General features: G+C 44.3%; 1 protein-coding gene across 1 annotated transcript in view; it reads right to left on the minus strand.

Annotated features, from left to right (window-relative positions):
• Positions 1-373: 373 nt before the first annotated feature.
• Positions 374-19,288, minus strand: part of PLCB1 (phospholipase C, beta 1 (phosphoinositide-specific)) — a gene marked incomplete at its 3' end in the record, with an annotated part of 295,565 nt that continues 276,650 nt past the window's right edge. The window contains exons 16-24 of the mRNA XM_010144484.1: positions 13,336-13,406; positions 12,632-12,728; positions 8,979-9,063; positions 7,793-7,917; positions 6,635-6,789; positions 4,800-4,964; positions 3,228-3,327; positions 1,007-1,111; positions 374-483 (exon numbers count right to left, since the gene is read on the minus strand). Of these exons, the coding sequence (XP_010142786.1) occupies positions 374-483; positions 1,007-1,111; positions 3,228-3,327; positions 4,800-4,964; positions 6,635-6,789; positions 7,793-7,917; positions 8,979-9,063; positions 12,632-12,728; positions 13,336-13,406 (1,013 nt within the window). The remainder of the gene's footprint in view (positions 484-1,006; positions 1,112-3,227; positions 3,328-4,799; positions 4,965-6,634; positions 6,790-7,792; positions 7,918-8,978; positions 9,064-12,631; positions 12,729-13,335; positions 13,407-19,288) is intronic.

Here is a 19,288-nt window from a genome sequence, read left to right on the forward strand (position 1 = left end):
GGTTTTCTGCAAGAATTCCGGCATCACAGTGGGAAATAAGAAGCAATGACTTACAGAGATTTCATTTACTTCATCACAAAGGTGCAAATCAGCAACCACATAACATGGCTTTTCATTCTCCTTTCAGTGTCTCTTTACTCTGAACAGCAACTTGCTCCATGCACAACATGCTGCTTTCAGTGAAACCCCGCAGGCGCTGCAATGCTGCTCGGCTGTACCGCACCCTCGTCTCTCATTCTGGGTGAGACGCCTACAGGTGTTCAAGTCATCAACACCACAGTTCCCAGGGACTTTCAGTATTTGTCTTTCTCAGCACAGTAGGTGCTTTTCAACACCGTAACATAATTTGCAGAGACTCTGAAACCTCCCTTACCTCTTTCTTTACCTCTTCTTCATCTTCCAGAGTCAGTGCAGCCAGTTGCTTAGCTCTCTGCTCCATCAAGTTGACGTATCTGATCGGATTGGATAGGGCCTCAATCACATCTAGAAATAATGCAGATACCTCAGTTTCAACCCCCTTATGTCAGCGATCCAGCCAACTAGGGTGCTGCTTCACATGAGGCACAGAGGAGCCATAGAAAAAATCCTGTTTTTTTAAAACACCCAAATAGCTATACAGAAGAGAGTTGTTCACTGTGAAGATGCACAGAACGGTCTTGAAACCCATCGTGGTTTAGAGCTGATTCCAAATTACAGTGCTCTACGTTAAACATGGCACTTTGCTGAGGAAACAATTATGTACTACTGTGTCATGTCAGCAAAGTTTCATTCATGTTTCAGTGGCAAATGCCTGAGGTATTCCCTCCTTTAGAGTCACACAAGGTCTGCTGGAAATAAGAGTTTGCCCTCATCCTAAACCTCAGGCTGTCTTGCACGAGTGATGAGACATAACGATCCATCAGATGCAGAGGTTTGTTCATCCCAATATAACAAGTCATATACACACAGTCATTCTGTGTTTCAATTAACCCTGATATTCCCCAGTAGGAAAATGTCATGGAATTACCTGCGTACGTATCAGGTACGTAGTCTTTGACCTCTATGTACACAAAGAGAGCTGGCAGTGTCAGCGGCTGGTTCCTCTCATTCCTCAGACAGATGTAGTGATAGCCTGCAAAATCAGAAACGACCAGTTCGGACCGTAAACTCTTCCACAGGCATTTCCAATGTAATTGTTGTTAATATTCGTTGTTTAGAATGTTGCTCCAAGCAACGCCAGGGACTTCTGCTAGGGACAGATTTAACAGAAGGCTCTCAGAGATAAGTATACAGACGCTGTTAGAAGGGCACGTGACTCTTCCCGACCCAGCAAACTCTTACAGCACTGCCGTGCTGCAAAGCTGCATCCGCTGCCTCACAAATTGATGCCTCTCGCACCACGGCTGAAGCTGTTCTTCTAAGGCATGATAACGGAGCCGTACATACGGGTAGTGTCCAGATCCGAGTCACGAGCAGGATGTGCTCATCTGGGAGCATCCTCACTTGGCTGAAGCGAACAACTCCCTCCCCAAGTAATGGTTAAATCCCTGCTTTGGGAATAAGGGTAATTCTGTGGATTTGTGTGACAGTATGACAGTTTTCAATACTGTCTCAGAAAAGAGAGAATCTACTTATTACAAAGGTTTCTCGGTTCTCTCAAGCTCTTCCAGCAATTTTCAGCATGTGCACAAACTGAAATCAACATGCTGATCTCCACCACATGCTGTAAACTAAAGGAGCCCAAAGGACAGAAGATAGGCCTGTGGGTAAAAGCTCTCAGAAGTCCTTGTATGACTTAAGACAGTGGCCTTTGTTTTAAAAAGCACAAGCTTAAAATCAGGTACATGGTTTAGTGTTCTGCTGAAGGGACTCTGTGCTGCATGAAGGGTGAGTGTCGTGAAAGGGGATCAGCCATGGTAAGAGCTCACTTCCACCAGAAGAGGGAAATCCTTCACATTCCCTTTCTCCTCTCCAATCACCTGCCTTCCTCTGGAGCTCAACACATCCTCCATCAGGCATTTATATCCATTAAACCAGCAGGAAACAGGGGAGAGCTTTCTGCTGGATTGGTAAGCTGAGTTGGTTCAACAGAATGGCCAAGAGCAGCGTAGGGAGAAGTGAAGGTGAAGGAAAAGAGAAAGGAAAGGAAATGAAAGGGATCTGGTAAGGAAATGGTAAGGAAAAGGTAAGGAAATCCTGAGGCTCAGCAGCCACCCCAACACAGCCAGCCCATCTGTGCTTGCAGTGAGGCCGCGAGACCCACACGAGCTAAGCCAAAATCACTCGGAGCTCTTCTTAGAAGAGCCCTGACATCACCAGCCATGAGAGAAGGGACTGATTCATACATCACCTGAGATCAGGACTCCAGGAATAATATGGACAACAACTTTTAGATACTGGGACATGTGAGTTTTGTGCTACTGCTGGGACTGGCTAGGTAAGATCCAGGGTAGACACAGATATTCTCTTTTTCCACTGTGAGTGAAGCTGGGAGCATGTTTCTGGCCCATATGCTTGTCCTAATTTAGTCTCCTTCCCTCCCCTCCCTGGCAAAGCTGGCGTTGAAGTCAAAAGCTTCTCTTGTTCAAAGTGCCAATGTCACTGCATCTTTCTGAAACAAGATCTCTAACAAGTCTCTGGCCTGGAAAATTAGGACTGAGTTGCCACATGACAACTTTCAGTTAAGTGGCCACTAGAAATAACAGAAATAATTGAAATAATTATATGGTTTGGAAGAGCACAGTGATTTTTAAAAAAAATGCAGCAATAAAGATGAAATAATTTTGGGCTGGTTTAAAGGTTTTGCAGAGATACAACAGCTTGCATATATGTCAATCCTCCCTTGCATGCATGTAACAATTACATTAAAGGAGCATATTTTGCTTTCATTCCCAGCAATCTCCCATTCTCGCAAAGACGACGTCAAAATTGGCTGTTGCTGTCCTCTTTCCTCTTAAAAGTGTACAACTGCACTTTTTAGCATAGAACTGTGAACGTGCAGTTGATCCACCTGAGACCAGTAAGTGCCAACCATGCTGCCAGTGCCTAATTCTGTTGGCTTTCCTGGTTCACCACAAATCGAAATTTCTGGTGAAGTACGGTATTTTCCTTTTCAAAGTTGAGAAGGATTATTCAGCCGCCCTGTTGCTATAAATCTGCCGAGTGGCTGCTGGTTTACAGCGCCGGGATTCCGGCTTGCTGCATCTTTTCACTATACAACGCCTGTCCAAATGAAGAAAAAAGTTTACCTGGTCGAATTGCTGAGACTGGTAATATCCGATGACCAATAAATTTCCCTCCTTCTTCATACACTGCTAGCCTCAGACATGCCAGGGTAGGTAAAACGACCTGGAAGGCAATATTGTGGCATTATTAATTAACTTTCTGCTCTGAATGAAACAACTCCTTCAGACTCAGGTTATACAGCTGATGGAAAGAGAAAGTTTAGTCTAGCGGACAGAAACATCTACACATCCATAGGAAGGTTTTACCTTCTAAGAGGTCAGGGTGTAGGCACCTGAGCGTCAAAATAACTCTCAGAGAAACATTTTTCAACCAAAAAACTTGAGGTGGGATGTGGACATAGCATGTTGAACCCAGCAATTTGACCTTGTATTTCCAATATGACACAAGGGACTACAGCAGCTGTTTCCTGCTTATTACTCACAGCCCTGCTCTTTTTTTCCCTTTGTGTTTGTGTCACCAGGATTACTTACTTCTAAGAAAAGTCACCGATAGGCACATTAGTGTTGAAAACTCAACAAGCGACTCAACCGGCTTTGCAGGGCATGAATAGATCAATTACATGAACCGTGTCAAGACCAGCAGAATTTTCCAGGGCTGCAGCACACTCACTGTCTGGGCTAAAGAGGTTTAATGAGGCCAGATGTTTCCTAGCATTGGATGCTTTCTTGGCACTTCTTAAGAAGGCCAAACAGTGAAAAAAGAAAAGAAGAAATCAAAAAGGTTACTTAAATTACCCTAATATGATAGGAATCTCTAATATTACTTGAAAAAAATGACGTGTAGCATAATTCATCTCCCTTTCCTACTTAATGCAAATACACATAATAGACATACCTTTAACCGGGGCACAGATACGCATTTTTTCAGAACATACGCTAAAATGTATCTAGACAACGACAGAAAGAAAAAAAACAAAAGGCAACAATCCCAAACTAAGAGCTTCTCTAGTTTATTTCCAACATCACTAGAAAGAGTAATCTGTGCTTCTCTGAGAACAGGGGCAGTCAGGCACGATGGTTAACTAAATAGAGAAATGAAGTACACTAATTAGAAGTTCATTACAGAAGAAAAACGCTTAAGCTCTGGCAGGCTGCCAGAGGACAGTCATTCAGAAGGCCAAATACTCATGGAAAGGGGCTGTACTCCCCAGAAAGCCGGGCTGCAAGTGCCGGTTCCATAAACACCTCTGTGAACTACATTTGTTGTGAGAAATATGACGGAGATTGTTTTACAAACACCTGGACTCGGGATCCACGTAACCACAACGCTCAATAAGCAGAATCCAAGAGATTCTGTTAAAAAAGCGGCTGTAAGTAGATTGCGAAGCAGAATAAGACGTTCACGTTGTGCAATCCTAAAACACGCTCAGTATTTTCTTCGAAGCTTAGGGAATCGAGTCAGGGCAATACTGTTCACATTGCAGGAGTAACTCAGGAGCCTAATTCTCATTTCACGTTTATGCGGTTTCTGCCAAGGCAGAACAAACGCCAAGTTTCAGTGAACCCCAGAATTTCCCGACAGGACGGTGATAAACCAAGCACAACGCCTGCTTGGGAAGCAGGTGTTACACCCACCTTCTTAAACACTATGGTTTCCTCGTCCCAGACGGGATTAACTGCGTTGCCTTGAGAGGTCTTGGTCTTCAAAGCTTTTCTTCTTGTGTCCACAGGCAGCCCAAACATGTCCACTTCTACATAGGTACCGACTTTTTTATCAGAAAGAAACTGCCCTGAAATGATCTAAAACCAGAACAGAGGAGGATCACTAGGGAGGGCTTTGGTGGGTTAGAAAGGAGCGCCTGAAATGCCGATGGATAATTCTTATTAATGACCAGATGGTATGCGATTAAAATAATACCAAATCAAAACTACAATAAACAACCAACCACCTTAATTTCACAGACACAGAAAAACATCTTAGGAGGCCTGGTCCCCTGCGACCCTGTGGTCCTGCAGTCCCCTATGAGCGATAACGTGGTTGAGATCACTCCGCTGCTACTCATTTGGATCTCACCCTCAATCTGGCTGCCCATTTCCATGACATGGTATCTTTGAGAACTCCAGGTTCAAAAACGCTGGAAGAAGAGGTATAAGCAGCAGAGAAACTACAATTGCTTTTAACTGCGAGGGAGAAATCGAGCTAAGAAGTTGGTATTCTAATAAAAGGCTCTTCACAGAGGGTTGGGAGTTTCACTATGAAAACAAAGCAAGTATAAAATAATCGTTTTTAACAGGAAACACATCTCTCAGCTTAGAAGAATTAAAGAACGGTCTGCAATCAGTTCAGAAAACTGAGGCGGCACAGGAATGCGTAGCAGCGTCACTGCACCTTAACAGCCTGAGGCTTGCCTAAGCAAGGCTCACCCCTGCTCAGCGGTATCCCGTGTGGGCACTGCCCTTATAACCAACAGAGCCCTCACCAAGCAGGCAGGAGCAGCTGACTTCCCACCGCTGCCTCCTGACTCCCGGATGTTCATCCCCCTTAAAAATCCTCCGCTTCTCCTAATAGCTGTTGAGTGACTTCCACCTCCTTGACCAAGGCTGCAGAGCAAAGTGCCTCTAAGTCCGCAGGAGGAGCTGAAAGCTGATTACAGGTCACCACGAAAGGTCATTCCCACACACAAAGAGCTCTTTTTAGGATGCATGTCATCAGGTCATTACTTTAATCATGGCCCTCCCAGCGCTGCTGTGCTAGGCTTGTGTCTGCCGCTTGAGAGGATTTACTTTTTTTCTCTCAATAAAAGGAGAGGGTATTTTTTGCAGGTGGATTCTATAATGTGGATGCTTTTCTAATGGACAAGTCCATTAACGGAATAATAGGATTTCAGAAAGTTTATGTTGTTATAACTAGAGATATAGCAAGTATAAATTCGTGATCCTGCTACAGCCAGCGCAATCTATCCCTCCAAACACTTATGCACATAGTTCCCAATTGACAGAGTCCTGGCAGTCCTTGAACTTCACTGGAAATCCTTAAGAAGGAACGAAGCAAAGCAGTTTGGCAATAACTTGCAGCTGACATTTATGCTTCCACAGTTCTGAAGAACTTACAGGGAACCAAAGAAGTTATTTATACCACACAATCTAGTGTTCTAGCTATTCCAGTCCAACCTACCTCTTCATTACAGCCTGTTTTACATTCAGCCCTTTGCGACTAAAACCACAGCTAATCTACTAAATCCATCCACTTCCCAATTCCTTCCGTAGAAAAGAACACATACAATAAAAGTACATTTATTTATCCTACAATATGAAGTGTGGCAGAATTCAAAAATGAAATGTTGCTCCACGAAATTAAATGCATTTTATTTTCTCGACTTGGTACTGTCATTTGCTAGGCCACTGCACAACAGAAGTGTAGCTATGCTCTGACGTTGTCACGAGAGCATTTCCACCAGCTCCGTACGTACCTTGACAGACAAGGTGTTGGCTACTATTCCATCCACTATGCTTTCAGTAAACGGATCAAAGTGTTTGTCTGGTCTTCTCATGAATTCTGGCTTTAACCTGTATCCACTTTTGCCATTGTACTCGTACATTCCCATGTTTATTTGCATAGACAAATCTAGGTGTTAAAAATATCGGTAAGTTCTGGATAGATAATAGTTTTAAAAAGCAATAAAATAATAACAATTACTGTAATCCCAAACTGACTGTAATGCAAACAGCTCCTTATGGCACACCGTTGCTTTAGAGGTGTCAGATGTGACTGCGGCCACTCTCTCGGATCCTTTTGACAAGAAAAAGCCACCTGTAAGACATCTTTCTGCAACTTCTCAATAGGCAACATCTTCAAATCTTGAAGCCTCAAGGCTTTGGGTCCCTCAGTGTTGCACTGATTGGACTGTCGCACCCAACCCAGCACAGTACTTAACTTCCTAACCCCTCCTAACATCAGACACTGGCTGCCTGATACGTGATTGAAACTGGCCGAACTGGTTTTCGTCACCCTCCAGCCTCCCAGCCTGTGTGGGGTTTTGCTTTCCGTGGCAAGGCAGCGCGTAGATGGGCACAACTGGGAAGGCAAATGGGAATGATACCATGGCACCATGTGCCCAGAGGTAGAACATGGCCAGGATATGTCCTGGGAAGCAGTAGATGGAAATATTTCTGTGATCAGAACAGACATAGCCTTGGCAGACAAACACACTGTTTCATGAGGGACTTGTGCATCTAGGAGCCCAAATGTCTTTGTTACTTTAAAAGTCACTTCTAAAGCAGAATTTGCTATCTAGGTCCCTTGTGTCTTGATATAATGATATTTTGGAAAATACAGGAAAAAATCCCTGTCAAATCCAAAATGCTTCTCAGTGGCAACCAGTTTCAAAGGCTGGCAATATGGAGGGCATTACATATGCGTATTATACTGGCTACACAACGGAAATCATGAAAATTCCTAGTTAAAAGCACAGCAACCTGTGTTAAAAATGTTAATTAACAGCTCTGTAGTACCATATGTTCATTAGATGTCTTGTGATGCATAAATCCCTTCCTGCCTAGGAATCAGAACCTGTACCGGAGAAGTGGAAACGCGCAGGTTACAAAATCCAGAGACCAGCGTAACTTACCTACAGTTTGGAAGTTAAGAGCAACCATTTGGCAGCCGGCATTCCAAAAGACCTGCGGCATGTAGTTCGAAGAATCCACACGTGTTCCCTTTGGGTAAATTCGGCTCAGCTGCATTTTGTTGTATCTAAACGGTGAGTAGTTAAGATATACTACGTGTAGCCAACGTCACTCTGCAGGGAGGCGCAGAGGGTGTTTACATGCAGGTGCACTTTACACAACGGCAGCGGGTTCTTTACTGGATTTCTGCAACTGCAACGCTGCCAGAGGTGGCAGTTTTGCAGGAGATAGGATAATTACGGGATAATTAAAGGTGCTGTTTGTTCCTGTACAGCGTACTCAGAATAAGCACAGGCGCAGGCATAAAAAGATACCACTCATAAAACTCCATTTATCATTGCAGTTACTAATTCGGGATTTTCCTAAGATGGCATTTATAGACGCCAATCAGCTGTAAACAGCAAATCTTCCTCTGGAGTGGCGAGGTGCTCAGCTCAAAAGTGCTCTTCTGGAGCGAGCATTAGAATTGGCCCCTACATAGAGAAAGAAAGGATGAGTGTGCACTTCCTACAGGCCAGTCGACAAACCTCAGAGATGAGAACAAGCTGCAGGTTATCTGTGGAAATAGCTTTCCATTAACCTCCTTTAAGGCACTATTTTAAGGCACTATTTTATCTTGACCATCCATTCTTAACTGCAGCCACAATGAGGGATATTGATAGAGCTTTTCTTTAAAAGTTTTTAAAAAAAAACTGAAAAAAGAGAAAAGAATTGTCTGGCGATAAACCAGCTGAGCACTCTTAGAGCTAGAGGTATGACAGGAAAGCAAGCTCCCTCCCGTGACTTTGCAAAAAACCAAGTCAGCCACATTTTGACAATTTGCTCACCCTAACTCCTACCACCTCGCATTGGATGATAAATTTAACAATGACAATATGAAGTATCAGCTCTCCAATATGCAGTTTATTCCCTCTCGTCCTAGCCCACAGCGCAAGGAACTCACGCCAGTTTTTAAATTAGCTCATCTGCACTCAGGCCAATTAATTCATCAAGGGAGACAGTCAAACGTACAAACTCCATTTATGCTCCCTATTTCCCGAGCTCCTGTCTCCAAATTTCAGTAAAGCCCTGTAACAGATCTCAGATGTAGAAAGGCGAAGAATGCAGCTTTCTGAAAGTCAAGGATACTCCACAAATTCCACAGGAGACTTCGTAAGTTGCTCGAGCCCTTTGGTTTCCACGAAGGAAGACATTTCAAAACTTTTGTTGCGTTCTGAAAGTTGAAAGGGGAAATAAAGAGAGCGATACGTTAGAGCAGGAAATGATATGTGATACCTGAGCCGCAAACAACTGCTTTAGCCTCCTTCCCCTTACCCCAACAACTGTTCAACGGCTGATTTCACCTCGATCTCAAGGAATCTACATAGACTGGCGGCAGTGACCATGCTCTGCATGTACTCAAGAGCTCCCTCTGAATGCAGCACGAGCACAGCCCATGCTAAGGGGATCGGTGCTGCCTGAGGCTGCTGCCGTACCAGCTGCAGGTGACAAAGTCAGGGCGCAGGCACAGACCTCTCACGCTCGCTCGCAAAATATGTTGATAGCAGGTGTGACGCAGAGGTATTGTAGCAGCTTTTGTGGGGAACGCAGAGGGCCCTGCTGGATCTCCGCGCTGTTTTTGCAGTCAGATGCAAGGGCTTTGAGCCAGTTTGGAGTTGTAATAACTGATGTCCGTAACAGATTAAACTAAGCGGTGTGCTAGCTGCGCCTGCGGCGGTTCTCGTTATCTTCAGTATGTCACGGTAAGGTCACAGCTGCCTCAAACAGTCATGGCAACACTGCTACCTAATCAAGCCTGAAGGTACACTCCTGTCCCCCAGCAGGTCTTCAGACCTAACCTCAAACTAATGTGGAGCTTCTATGACCTCTTTACTTTGGTCAGACTTTCTGACCTGACAGTGCTGAAAAGCTCCTCCTAAGCTTTTGTGTATCGTTTGTTGCTCACCTTTGCCTGATGCGTGCACAGCCTTACAAGGTACCCATGAGACATGCTGCAGCAGAGCCTAAGTCAAGACCCTTCCAGCTTCAGTATTTTTTCCTTCACACTTTCGTACAGAAGGTACGGGTTCCTCTAAAATAATGGCTTCCCATTTCATCACTATCAATCAGCTCTGCAGATTGCCTAGAAGGGGCCACAGTGCTGGGAGATCACATCCATTAGATATCTCAGCAGTGCTCTCTCTTAAAATGAGGGAAATGGTGCCTGTGTTGAGACAGGAGCTCTCCAGCCTCACCACTTTATCAAAAGCAAACAACAGGCAGAAAAGTCTCGCCCTCATCCAGTTTTAGAAGTAATTGTGCTGCGGTAATCCAGGGATGGCCAGGAGGCCAGCCTGGGCAGCTCCTGGAAGTCAAACTGTGAAGCTGCAGGAGAGGGATAAAACTCAACAAAAGCACTTGTCTTGCAGAGAGAAGCAGGACAGAAACAGGTGGGCTCTTTCCTTATAGGAAGCCAAAAAGGAAGCAGCGGATCCAAAGAAACTAGGAGCTAGAGTGTTTGGGCCAACGTGAGAGGAAAATGTGCTGCCAGCCTGTGAACTACCAACTATTCTCTAGCAGTGTATGCTGAAGAGTCAGAGGATGACTCTGGTGTTCCAAAAGCAATTCTCTCCTTCTAGGACTCAGACTGTATTGTGGTCCCTATTTCTAACTGGTACCATCACGCTACTGCCTTGGCTATTATCTCCTAATGGTGAAAGATTCCTGCATTCCCTAGAGGCTGCGTTCCTACCGCTCCTCTTCCTTTCCAACAAGCAATATCCTCTCTTTCTCCAAATTCTCTTCCAGCCAGCTCCCCTCCATCTCTGCTCCTTGTAAAGGCACCGAGATTATTCTTACTCCACCCTTCCCCCTTACTGATGGGACGGAACTAACAATGCACATATATAGTGGCTTCATTCTATTTAGCATAACGGTGTTAGAATTCGCTGTAGTAATACATTCTATCTCTCAGCCTTATCTTAAAGTAGAGCCTCTGTAGGAAACTGGAACTGGTAGCTATTAAACGATTCAGTTACTAAATGTCCAGGGCTTAATCAAACTCCTAATTAAAATAAGAACCATTATTTCCTTGTAGAACCTGGAGACGATTAAGAAATCTGCCCTTTGAAGAAAAGACTCTGCAAGGAGAGACACTTCTCTCTTATGGCACATTACACCGTGCTCTCTTATCAGGAGGAGTGGACAAACAACTCATTGAAAAACTGTCTGAAAAACTTCAAAAAATACTATTATAGCTACTTGCTGCCAGAGAGAGGGAACATATCTAGTGAGGGCAATCAGGGGGCTGTTACAGATCCAGCGCAGTTCAATACTTCTGTTAACAACTTGAATGCAAGACCAGAAAACGCACTTATAAAATGTGTGAATGACAGAATCAGAGAGGTACTGTTATCGTCACGGAGGCCAGGATCACAAAGCAAAACAAATGCTGAATTAGAGAACACTAAATTAGAAAAATGCTGTACCACTGAAATGATGAAACTGTATGAAAGACAAGAAGGGAGCAACAAGATAGGCAACAAATTAAAAAAGAGCCTCCATCTAACTTCTCCTTTATTGAGCTAATCTCCCCTGAATTTAGTGCAGGTTTAGCAGCGAGGCCTGGACTAAGACCAGAACCCACACATCACGCTATAGTGCCCACTGCTTTAACCAGCCAGCAACACCTACCACGTGTGGCTGCTGCTTTAACGAACTGGCCACGTTTGCCACATAATGATTTTTTCAATTAGAAATAATAATTCCTTAACATTACGAGTTCACAGCAACAATATGATTGATCAGAGGTCACATCAAGGCTCAGGATAAAAACTTGGAAAGGCACAGGCACGTGCACAGAAGCGATCCACAGGGGACAATTTTGTAACAGCTGCACCAACTTGTCCCGCTAGGATTCACATGGCTTCCTTTCCAGAAGGAGCATCTCCTTCCCGCTGTGGTCTTACAACTCATCAGAGCCAGAGGGGACTATAAGCATCCAAAGGGACACAACTGTAGGGAAGAAGCACAGCTCTCTGCATGATGCTGTGAACTTCTAACTAACTTCTTACCTGTTTATTATTCATCATGAGTAAATGCAAAACCTTGTATACAGATATGGGCTTGGGCACCAATTACGTGTCCTCTACCAAAGCCTCACAAATCCGTGATAAATTAAAACGCTACACGCTTCTGTAACTAAAAAGCCCCAAAAGCATATTGAAAGCTGTCAAAACAAAGTGAAAAAAGGGCAGGCAAGCAGTAGGGGGTTCTGCGCCAAGAAGGGAAAAGATGCTGCAGTGTTTACTGAGGATGCCACTGAGTGCACTCCTAGTGAGGCATCTTCTGTAAAAGGCAGCGGGGGATGAAATTGTGGCCATTTCTGTACAATACACAGAGGCAGGAAAGAGGGAATTTGCATGGGGGGAAGGGCAGACTCTGCTTACCCTGAATCCTCTGTAAAAGGAGCAGAGGCGAAATAGAAAGCCCTTGCTCAACCCACAGGAATACTTATGAGCACCTTTCTCAAGCTGCTTAAGTTTCCCTTCAGTCACGGACAACAAAGACAATTTTCAACAACGACATTTTCAAAAACGTTTTTGAAATGGCAGCATTTTTAGTGTTGATGAAGTTTGATATTTAGACTAATACAGATTTATTTGGCTGGATACCCAGGGAACATATGCTGTCCGCGTGCCTGTATCCAACTGAGAGGAAGCCAGAAAGTTCTCCAGAACTTTCTTCCAAACACTTGCCTGGTAATTTCCAGTGTAAGATGTTGCTCAAGTTTACTTACTTACTTTTTGATACTTCAAATGACTCAAACTTCACAGGCTGAATGTAGTTCACCAGGTTTGACATCTCTTCCGTGGCCATAGCCTCACTTCCAGCAGTACCCTAGGACAGAGAAGGGGAGAAGCTGCAAGTTTTGATCTGTCCATGGCGGCATCAGAAGCAACAAATACCAAAGCCCAGTTTTCTATCAGCTGTGATATCTAGCATTGATCCTGGCTTAGTGAAGTCAACGCCTCAAACAGGGAGCTTCAGGTAATAAAGAAGAAAACATGCTATAAAATTCAAATGTTTAATTAGAGTTCTGCTGTATGCATTGTTTTTACATGGCTCACAGGGAAGGGACTGCATACCTTTACACACCCATAGTGCTGAGCACATTTATCAGCACTGCCACATAAATAATAAACGTAGCTCTAAGCATCTGATGTCAACTTTTTCTTCCGACAATGCTAAGTACACCACAAGCAGTTGCCTAGAACAGATCAGCTGCGGTGCTATTAATTCTTATTCTTCGTAAATTCAAATATAAAAAAGCAAAGCAAAGACGTGCTTCCAAACCGATTAACCACCAACTTCAGGAAGCTGGGGGTGTGTTTCCCAGAGCTCTGCTCCCTTTCTCCACTAGATGGTAGTCCCGCTCCTGTTAGCACAAGCCAACCCACAACTGCTGGAACCCACCCGACACCATAAAACGCATCTACGCCCTTACTTCATCCATCGACGACTTTTTACAGTCATCGTAGTAGTCGTCATCATCATCGCTCTCAATGTCTGCTTCTCCTGGAAAGTTTCAAGCAGAAGATAATTAGAGGCTGAAGCAATTGTTAAAATTACCAGTGATAAATTTGAGGAAGATGTGCAAGAGGTACTGCTTAAAGGAGATCCCATTACCCATGTGCCTTTCGTCACAGCACAAATCAAATACACTCTCTCGAGGGATTCATCCATCTTCAACACCGCTAAGTTCTTATTGCTCAACCAAACAAAACCTCTTCCTTTGGCGCTGCTGGACGCTCAGTGTTTGGCAGTCACGGGGTGTGTATCGGCACTGGGACACAAGCGGTGTGGTGTGCGTAGCGTGCAGTGTGGGGGTCTGAAGAAATGTTCCCATGTTTGGGACACAGCCCCTGGCTTTGGGAGGTGTGAGTCCAAACTCCCTCTCGGGGGCAGGATCCCTGCAGGACCTCCAGCAAATGCCTCACCCACTCCAGGAAGAACAGGGTGATGAAATCATGCACGAAAATTGATGAGGTTCTCATGTGCTGTGGTATCAAGGGTTCAGCAAAACCCATCTGTTCCGAACATAGCGCAGAACGTGGACTGAGGTAGCGCAGCTGGGAGGATCTGGCACCACAGCCAACCTACGATAGCTTGACTTCAATTCCCATCTCAGTCTGCTTTGGTGCTTTTTTAGGACTTGGGTGGCATAGCTCAAGTGCACCGGCTGAGGGCAGTGCAAATCAAACAATGGAGAAGATGTACAAGGCTCATCCTTTCCCTGAAAATGTACCGATGGAGTGAATGGGACCAAATAAAACACGTTTTATGTCTTGTTCCCAATTGCAGTGTACTCATCAAATTCCTGTAGACAAGCCACAGATTCTTTATTGTTAATTAACGAATGCCTCCCCTCGCCTCCAAAAGGTTTTGATTTGGTTGCACCAGAAATTGAATCATTAAGGAATATTGAGCTTAACTTTCTCTTCAGTAACTTCTCCTGAGGGTCTGGATGCTGGGAAGTACACACTGTGCATCTTAAGAAGGCTCTGGAAAAGAAGGTTGCACTTACACTGCAGTCACCTCTCCATACCTGTAAGACCAACATCTCTCCCTAAAGATTTTATTCCACAAAGCTTTCAGCTTTCTTCAGCAGTGGTAATTTTATTTTGGCAGCACGGAAATCTAACCACTGTGCAGCATTCCCAAACTCTCTGGAGAATGGTAACTCAGTCGCAGTTCCTCCTGTCAGTTTGGGGACTAATCCAAGGCCCACTGAGTCAATAAAGAAACTCCTCTTTGCTCCAGCAGGACTTGAATCATGCCCATGGGCCCCCTCTGAATATGGTGAGCACAGATGATGTAAATCATCTGAGAGTGCCTTTCACAACCAAACGATGACTACCCAGGCTGCATTTCCTTCCAGATGCAGATGTTGAAATGTCAGGCTTTTATTCATGAGCACACTTCTTCCTGAGCATTTCATTGAAGAAAAGAACACAATTGCTCAACAGGCTCAAGGGGTGGCTCAGGGAACCTCAGCACACTGCAGGGAGCCAGCCAAGCTCTCAGGGGATTTGCAGTGACAATCTTGGGATAGGAAGCTCTCAATTGGTTTAACCAGACCGGCAAAATATCACTTCTCACAGTCCACTAAATGGGGGACGTGGGCAGATTTCAGCCACCTTCCACTGCCGAGATACCAGGTAGATGATAACTTGTTCTTACTAGAAGCATCCAGGGACAAAAGTACGCAACATGTTATTAGTTTATTTAAAAATATTTAACAGGAGAACTCTCAAGGAGATCAGATCTCATTTTCAAGCTCTGTATCAGACAGCAAACCCAGGACAAATAATACGCAGGATTGCAAACACAGAATAAAAATTAGTTACGTGTTTTAGAAGGTACAGCTACGCCTGCATTGCCCGGCACCCGGCAGCACGGTCCTGCGCTCAAACCAAGCCTTCTTTTCCCATTATGTTGCTGGGACATGAAGTTAGCACAAGCTTGGCCAGGCTGAGGAGATGTCTGTGCTGCAGACACCTTCATGCTCACCCTCCCACAGGGGTGCTGGGATCAGCCCCATGCCGTCATTCTCATCCCTTCCCAGAAGGGCACGGTCACTGTGTATCAAAAACGCACATGTGCTGTAGGTCAAGTCGAGCATGTACGTGTGAGCTTGTCTAAGGGACAGCTAGCTGTAATGCCATAATTACTATTGGCATTTAGATGGGACTACGAACCCAGGTCAGGACAGAAGCTCTCCATGCTATGTGGCATACCAACACAATGAAAATAGAGAGCCCAGCTCCAAGGGCTTGCCCTCCAAGTCTGAGACGAGAGCCAGCTCACGGAGAGAGGCAGACAGAAGAGTATCAAGAAAGAAAAAGATGTTGCTCCCTACCACAACAGGTCAGTTATCACACAGGTACTGTGAGCTGCTCACGGGCAGAAGGGCACAGGAAACTTCCCACTAGAGTAATGAGGCAGTTTCAAGGATGTTTTCAAGCAGCTGCCCTAGGGAGTGGGGAAGGCATGGAAGTGCTCATTGGGCAATGTAACAAGTGGACAAAGGAGGCTGAATCCCAGCTGATGGGTAGAGGGGTTCAACACAGTACTATTGGATAGAGGATTAGGAGAGGAGGGCTAGGGATGAGAAGCCAAATCCCTGTTACCAAGGGCTGAGGAAGCAGAGTGCTAAATATTATCCATTCTCACCACGTCTCAGCAGCGTGACAGATATTGAGAGCCTAATAAAATGAAAGGTTATACATTGCTTGAAATTCAGAGGAATTTAGTAGTCTGCTTTCTCAGACCCCTTTAAAATAACAGCCAGAACAGATTAGAAATGTGGCTCTTGCTGGTGCAGCTAGTTAGCTCTGTAATGTTTAGGCCAGCAGCATCTTGGCAGGGAGGGGAAAATTAATGAGCAAGTTTTGGCTACTTTCAGTATGGGCCTGCTCTGGGTAAAATGTATGTACCTGCTCTTCTTTTTGCCTGAAATTTAACTTTGAAAACCTTGCTTAGTTACTTCCATCCATTGTGCTAAACCAACCAGGTCTAAGATGCCTGTTCACCAAAATGACAATCTATCTCACAAGTGTTATCTCAGAAATTCTTTTTCTGTTTTGCCAGCTTTGCTGTTCCTTAAGGGAAAGCTTTTTCCACTGACAGATATTACATCAGATATTACATCACTTTCATGAACATCTTGCGAGCCATCCTGCAAAGCTCCTTCCAGAATTGTTTTTAATTGTTGCTACTCTACCACCACCACCTAGCTTTTATATGGTGGGTTTTATAAACACATCAAAAGAGGGGTTGATTGGGTTTAAATCTGACCTCAAGCAGTGCAAGACGCAGTGAAGCTTGCTATCAGCTGAAGCACGAATCTCCATTTCTTTTGCACTGCTGTGAAAAAACTCATTTAAAATCTGAAGAAGGCTACATCAGCACAACTTCCTCCTGCAGATCAGCAGTAATTCTGACAGGAGCTATACGATACAACACCGTTATTTGAATAATATGCCCAACTTGCTAAATGTAAAGATTACATTAAGGTTGGAGTATTGAAATGCTTCGTGTTAAGAAATGTTATGAATTAGGCTTCCTTGTTAGTGAGTCTTTAATTGCATTACTCCTCTCCTGCTCCAGAACTGGGTACTGGGGAGCATAATGCCTGCAGTGCTCCGGCAATACACGGTGCCAATATTGAGAAGCACATAAGGAAACCAGGCGCGTGGAACCCTGCTCTTCCCTGGGTCTTGTCACAGCAGTCTTATAAAGTGGTGAATAATTTTTATTTTTAAATGTTCACCGACAGAAATCTGGCGTGAGATTTACAGCAACGCTGCATGCTCATAGCTGTAAGCTGTAGCTGAAATCTCTGGAGCTGTGCTCTGAATACTTAAAAATTCAAAGTATTCTTGAAAAATCAGATCCTGGATGTTCCCTGTCAGTCAGCCTAAATTGTTCTTAAGCTCTCTCAGACTTGGCTGTCCTTAGACAAAATTGGCTTAATATTATTTCACTTCCCACAGGTATTGTTCAGATAAACTCACTGCTGTTCGTCAAGTGCTCATATGCAGCCTGGATACTCCCACAGAAATTCACTGCAAGATGAGGATGCTACATCAAGGATCAAGTCTTGAATGACAGAGGGAGAAAAAATATTGACTAGCTGCATTCTGCAAACAGGCACAAGTCCTAAAGGAGAAACAACGGCTGACAAAAGGATTACAGGTAATATATTTTAGCGGTCACAGATGAGCCAAGTGACCACATCAGTTTTGCAGTCACAGTTCTAGTGTTTCCTAATTTGAAACTGTTCACCTACACAGTTAACAGAGGCTGTGATATAGGTAATATAAACATAATATTCACAGGTTTTTTTGTGAAATTACACACCCTGTTATGGGACTGACTCCCCCTTGCACCATCATCAATATCTGGATTTACAGCCCAGGTCTCTTCCTATAAAAGCTCACAGAGAGGCTCCTGAAAGACAAAACTGTTACCCTCCACGTAGATCAGAAAGCAGAAGAGATACTTTGCCACTGGGTTCTCACTATGTGCTGGTAACAAAAATGTAGAGTTAGGAACCCAGGGTTGATTTCAAGTGTTGGAAAGGAGTCAGCTGGCACACACACACACACACACACTTATTTTTCTGGTGCCTGGGATTGGTCTAAAGCAAATCAAGAAAACAGTATTAAATCATTCCTGACACCAGGATGAATCTTCCTTTGAAATCCAAGCCCTACTCCAAAGCCTGCCCTTTTCAAAGTTTCTTAACACAATAGTTGAAAATTCTTTCTTTGCTTCTAAAAGTATAAACAATGTTATCCACAAAAGACAGCAGGCTTACTTTTTTTTTTTTTAATTCAGCTTGAGGCAAACTGCCAGCCTGAAAATTTTCAGCTCAATTAATCAGAGTTTAGAAAAAAATTTACAAACAATGGAGAAAAGTTTTTTAATGGCGAATGGTAATGAGCTTATATTCCAGCAGAGCTTTCAATTTTCTCTGTAAGTATTCTACTACCGGCTCATAAACGTCTGTGCTTTTAGCAATCCAAAGTTTCAGTCTCAATAGGAAGAAGAAATTCTAGTGCAGGGAACAATGGGCTGGGAATCGGGATACAGAGATTTTGTTGGTTGTCCTGCTACTAATCTGCCTCTGTGGTTTAGAGGAAATCCTTGCGTTATCTTTTTCTCTGGATTTCTCTTTGTCTTCTTTAGTTAGGTTTTACACTCTTCAGGATAAAGACCATCTCTCACTCATCTTTGCATACCAAGACTCGCAAGGGTCCCCTGCGGATCCCACAGGCATTACCGGAATACAGGCATGAAGTTGCAGTAACTTTTCTATTTCATTTCAGATTTTAAACATTCTGCTAATAATGATCAACCTAAAGTAAAAAGCTGCTTTCCATTGGTTACATTCCCTACAGTTCCTGATGGTAACAAATAGTTGTCTGCAGTATTATTTTTGCTTTCCATCCCTGGAACGGAAGAACATCTTACAGCGCTTTGTATAGAGGTCTGCGACGCGTTCCCAGCTCATGCAAGACACCAGCGGTTGAGCCTTGCCCGCCGGAGGAACAGATCTCTCCTCCACAGTCACCCTAAATCTTAAGACCCTGCAGAACCACTGCAGCTCTCCTGTGCTGTGGGTTAAGTCTGAAAGGGCACCAAACGGTCGGCTCACCTCAGAGGCAACAGGAAAAAGAAAACATTTATGTTTGGGTTGGGGCTTGGGCACCCAGAAAAGGCACCCGAGGGTGGAGGAGCTGGCAGCTCACTTTACTGCCCAAGCAGTGCAGAGAGATGTTAGTACCCAACACTGAGCTTCGGGTCACTCCGTAAGCGATTGCTCAGTCTCAAGCCTTCAGACTCCTGCGTCAAGGACACCTCGTGTGGCTTCCTGCTCAGTAAGGCCAACA

This window comes from Buceros rhinoceros, unplaced genomic scaffold (genome assembly GCF_000710305.1).
Source record: "Buceros rhinoceros silvestris isolate BGI_N320 unplaced genomic scaffold, ASM71030v1 scaffold1301, whole genome shotgun sequence".
NCBI classification, from domain to species: Eukaryota; Metazoa; Chordata; class Aves; order Bucerotiformes; family Bucerotidae; genus Buceros; species Buceros rhinoceros.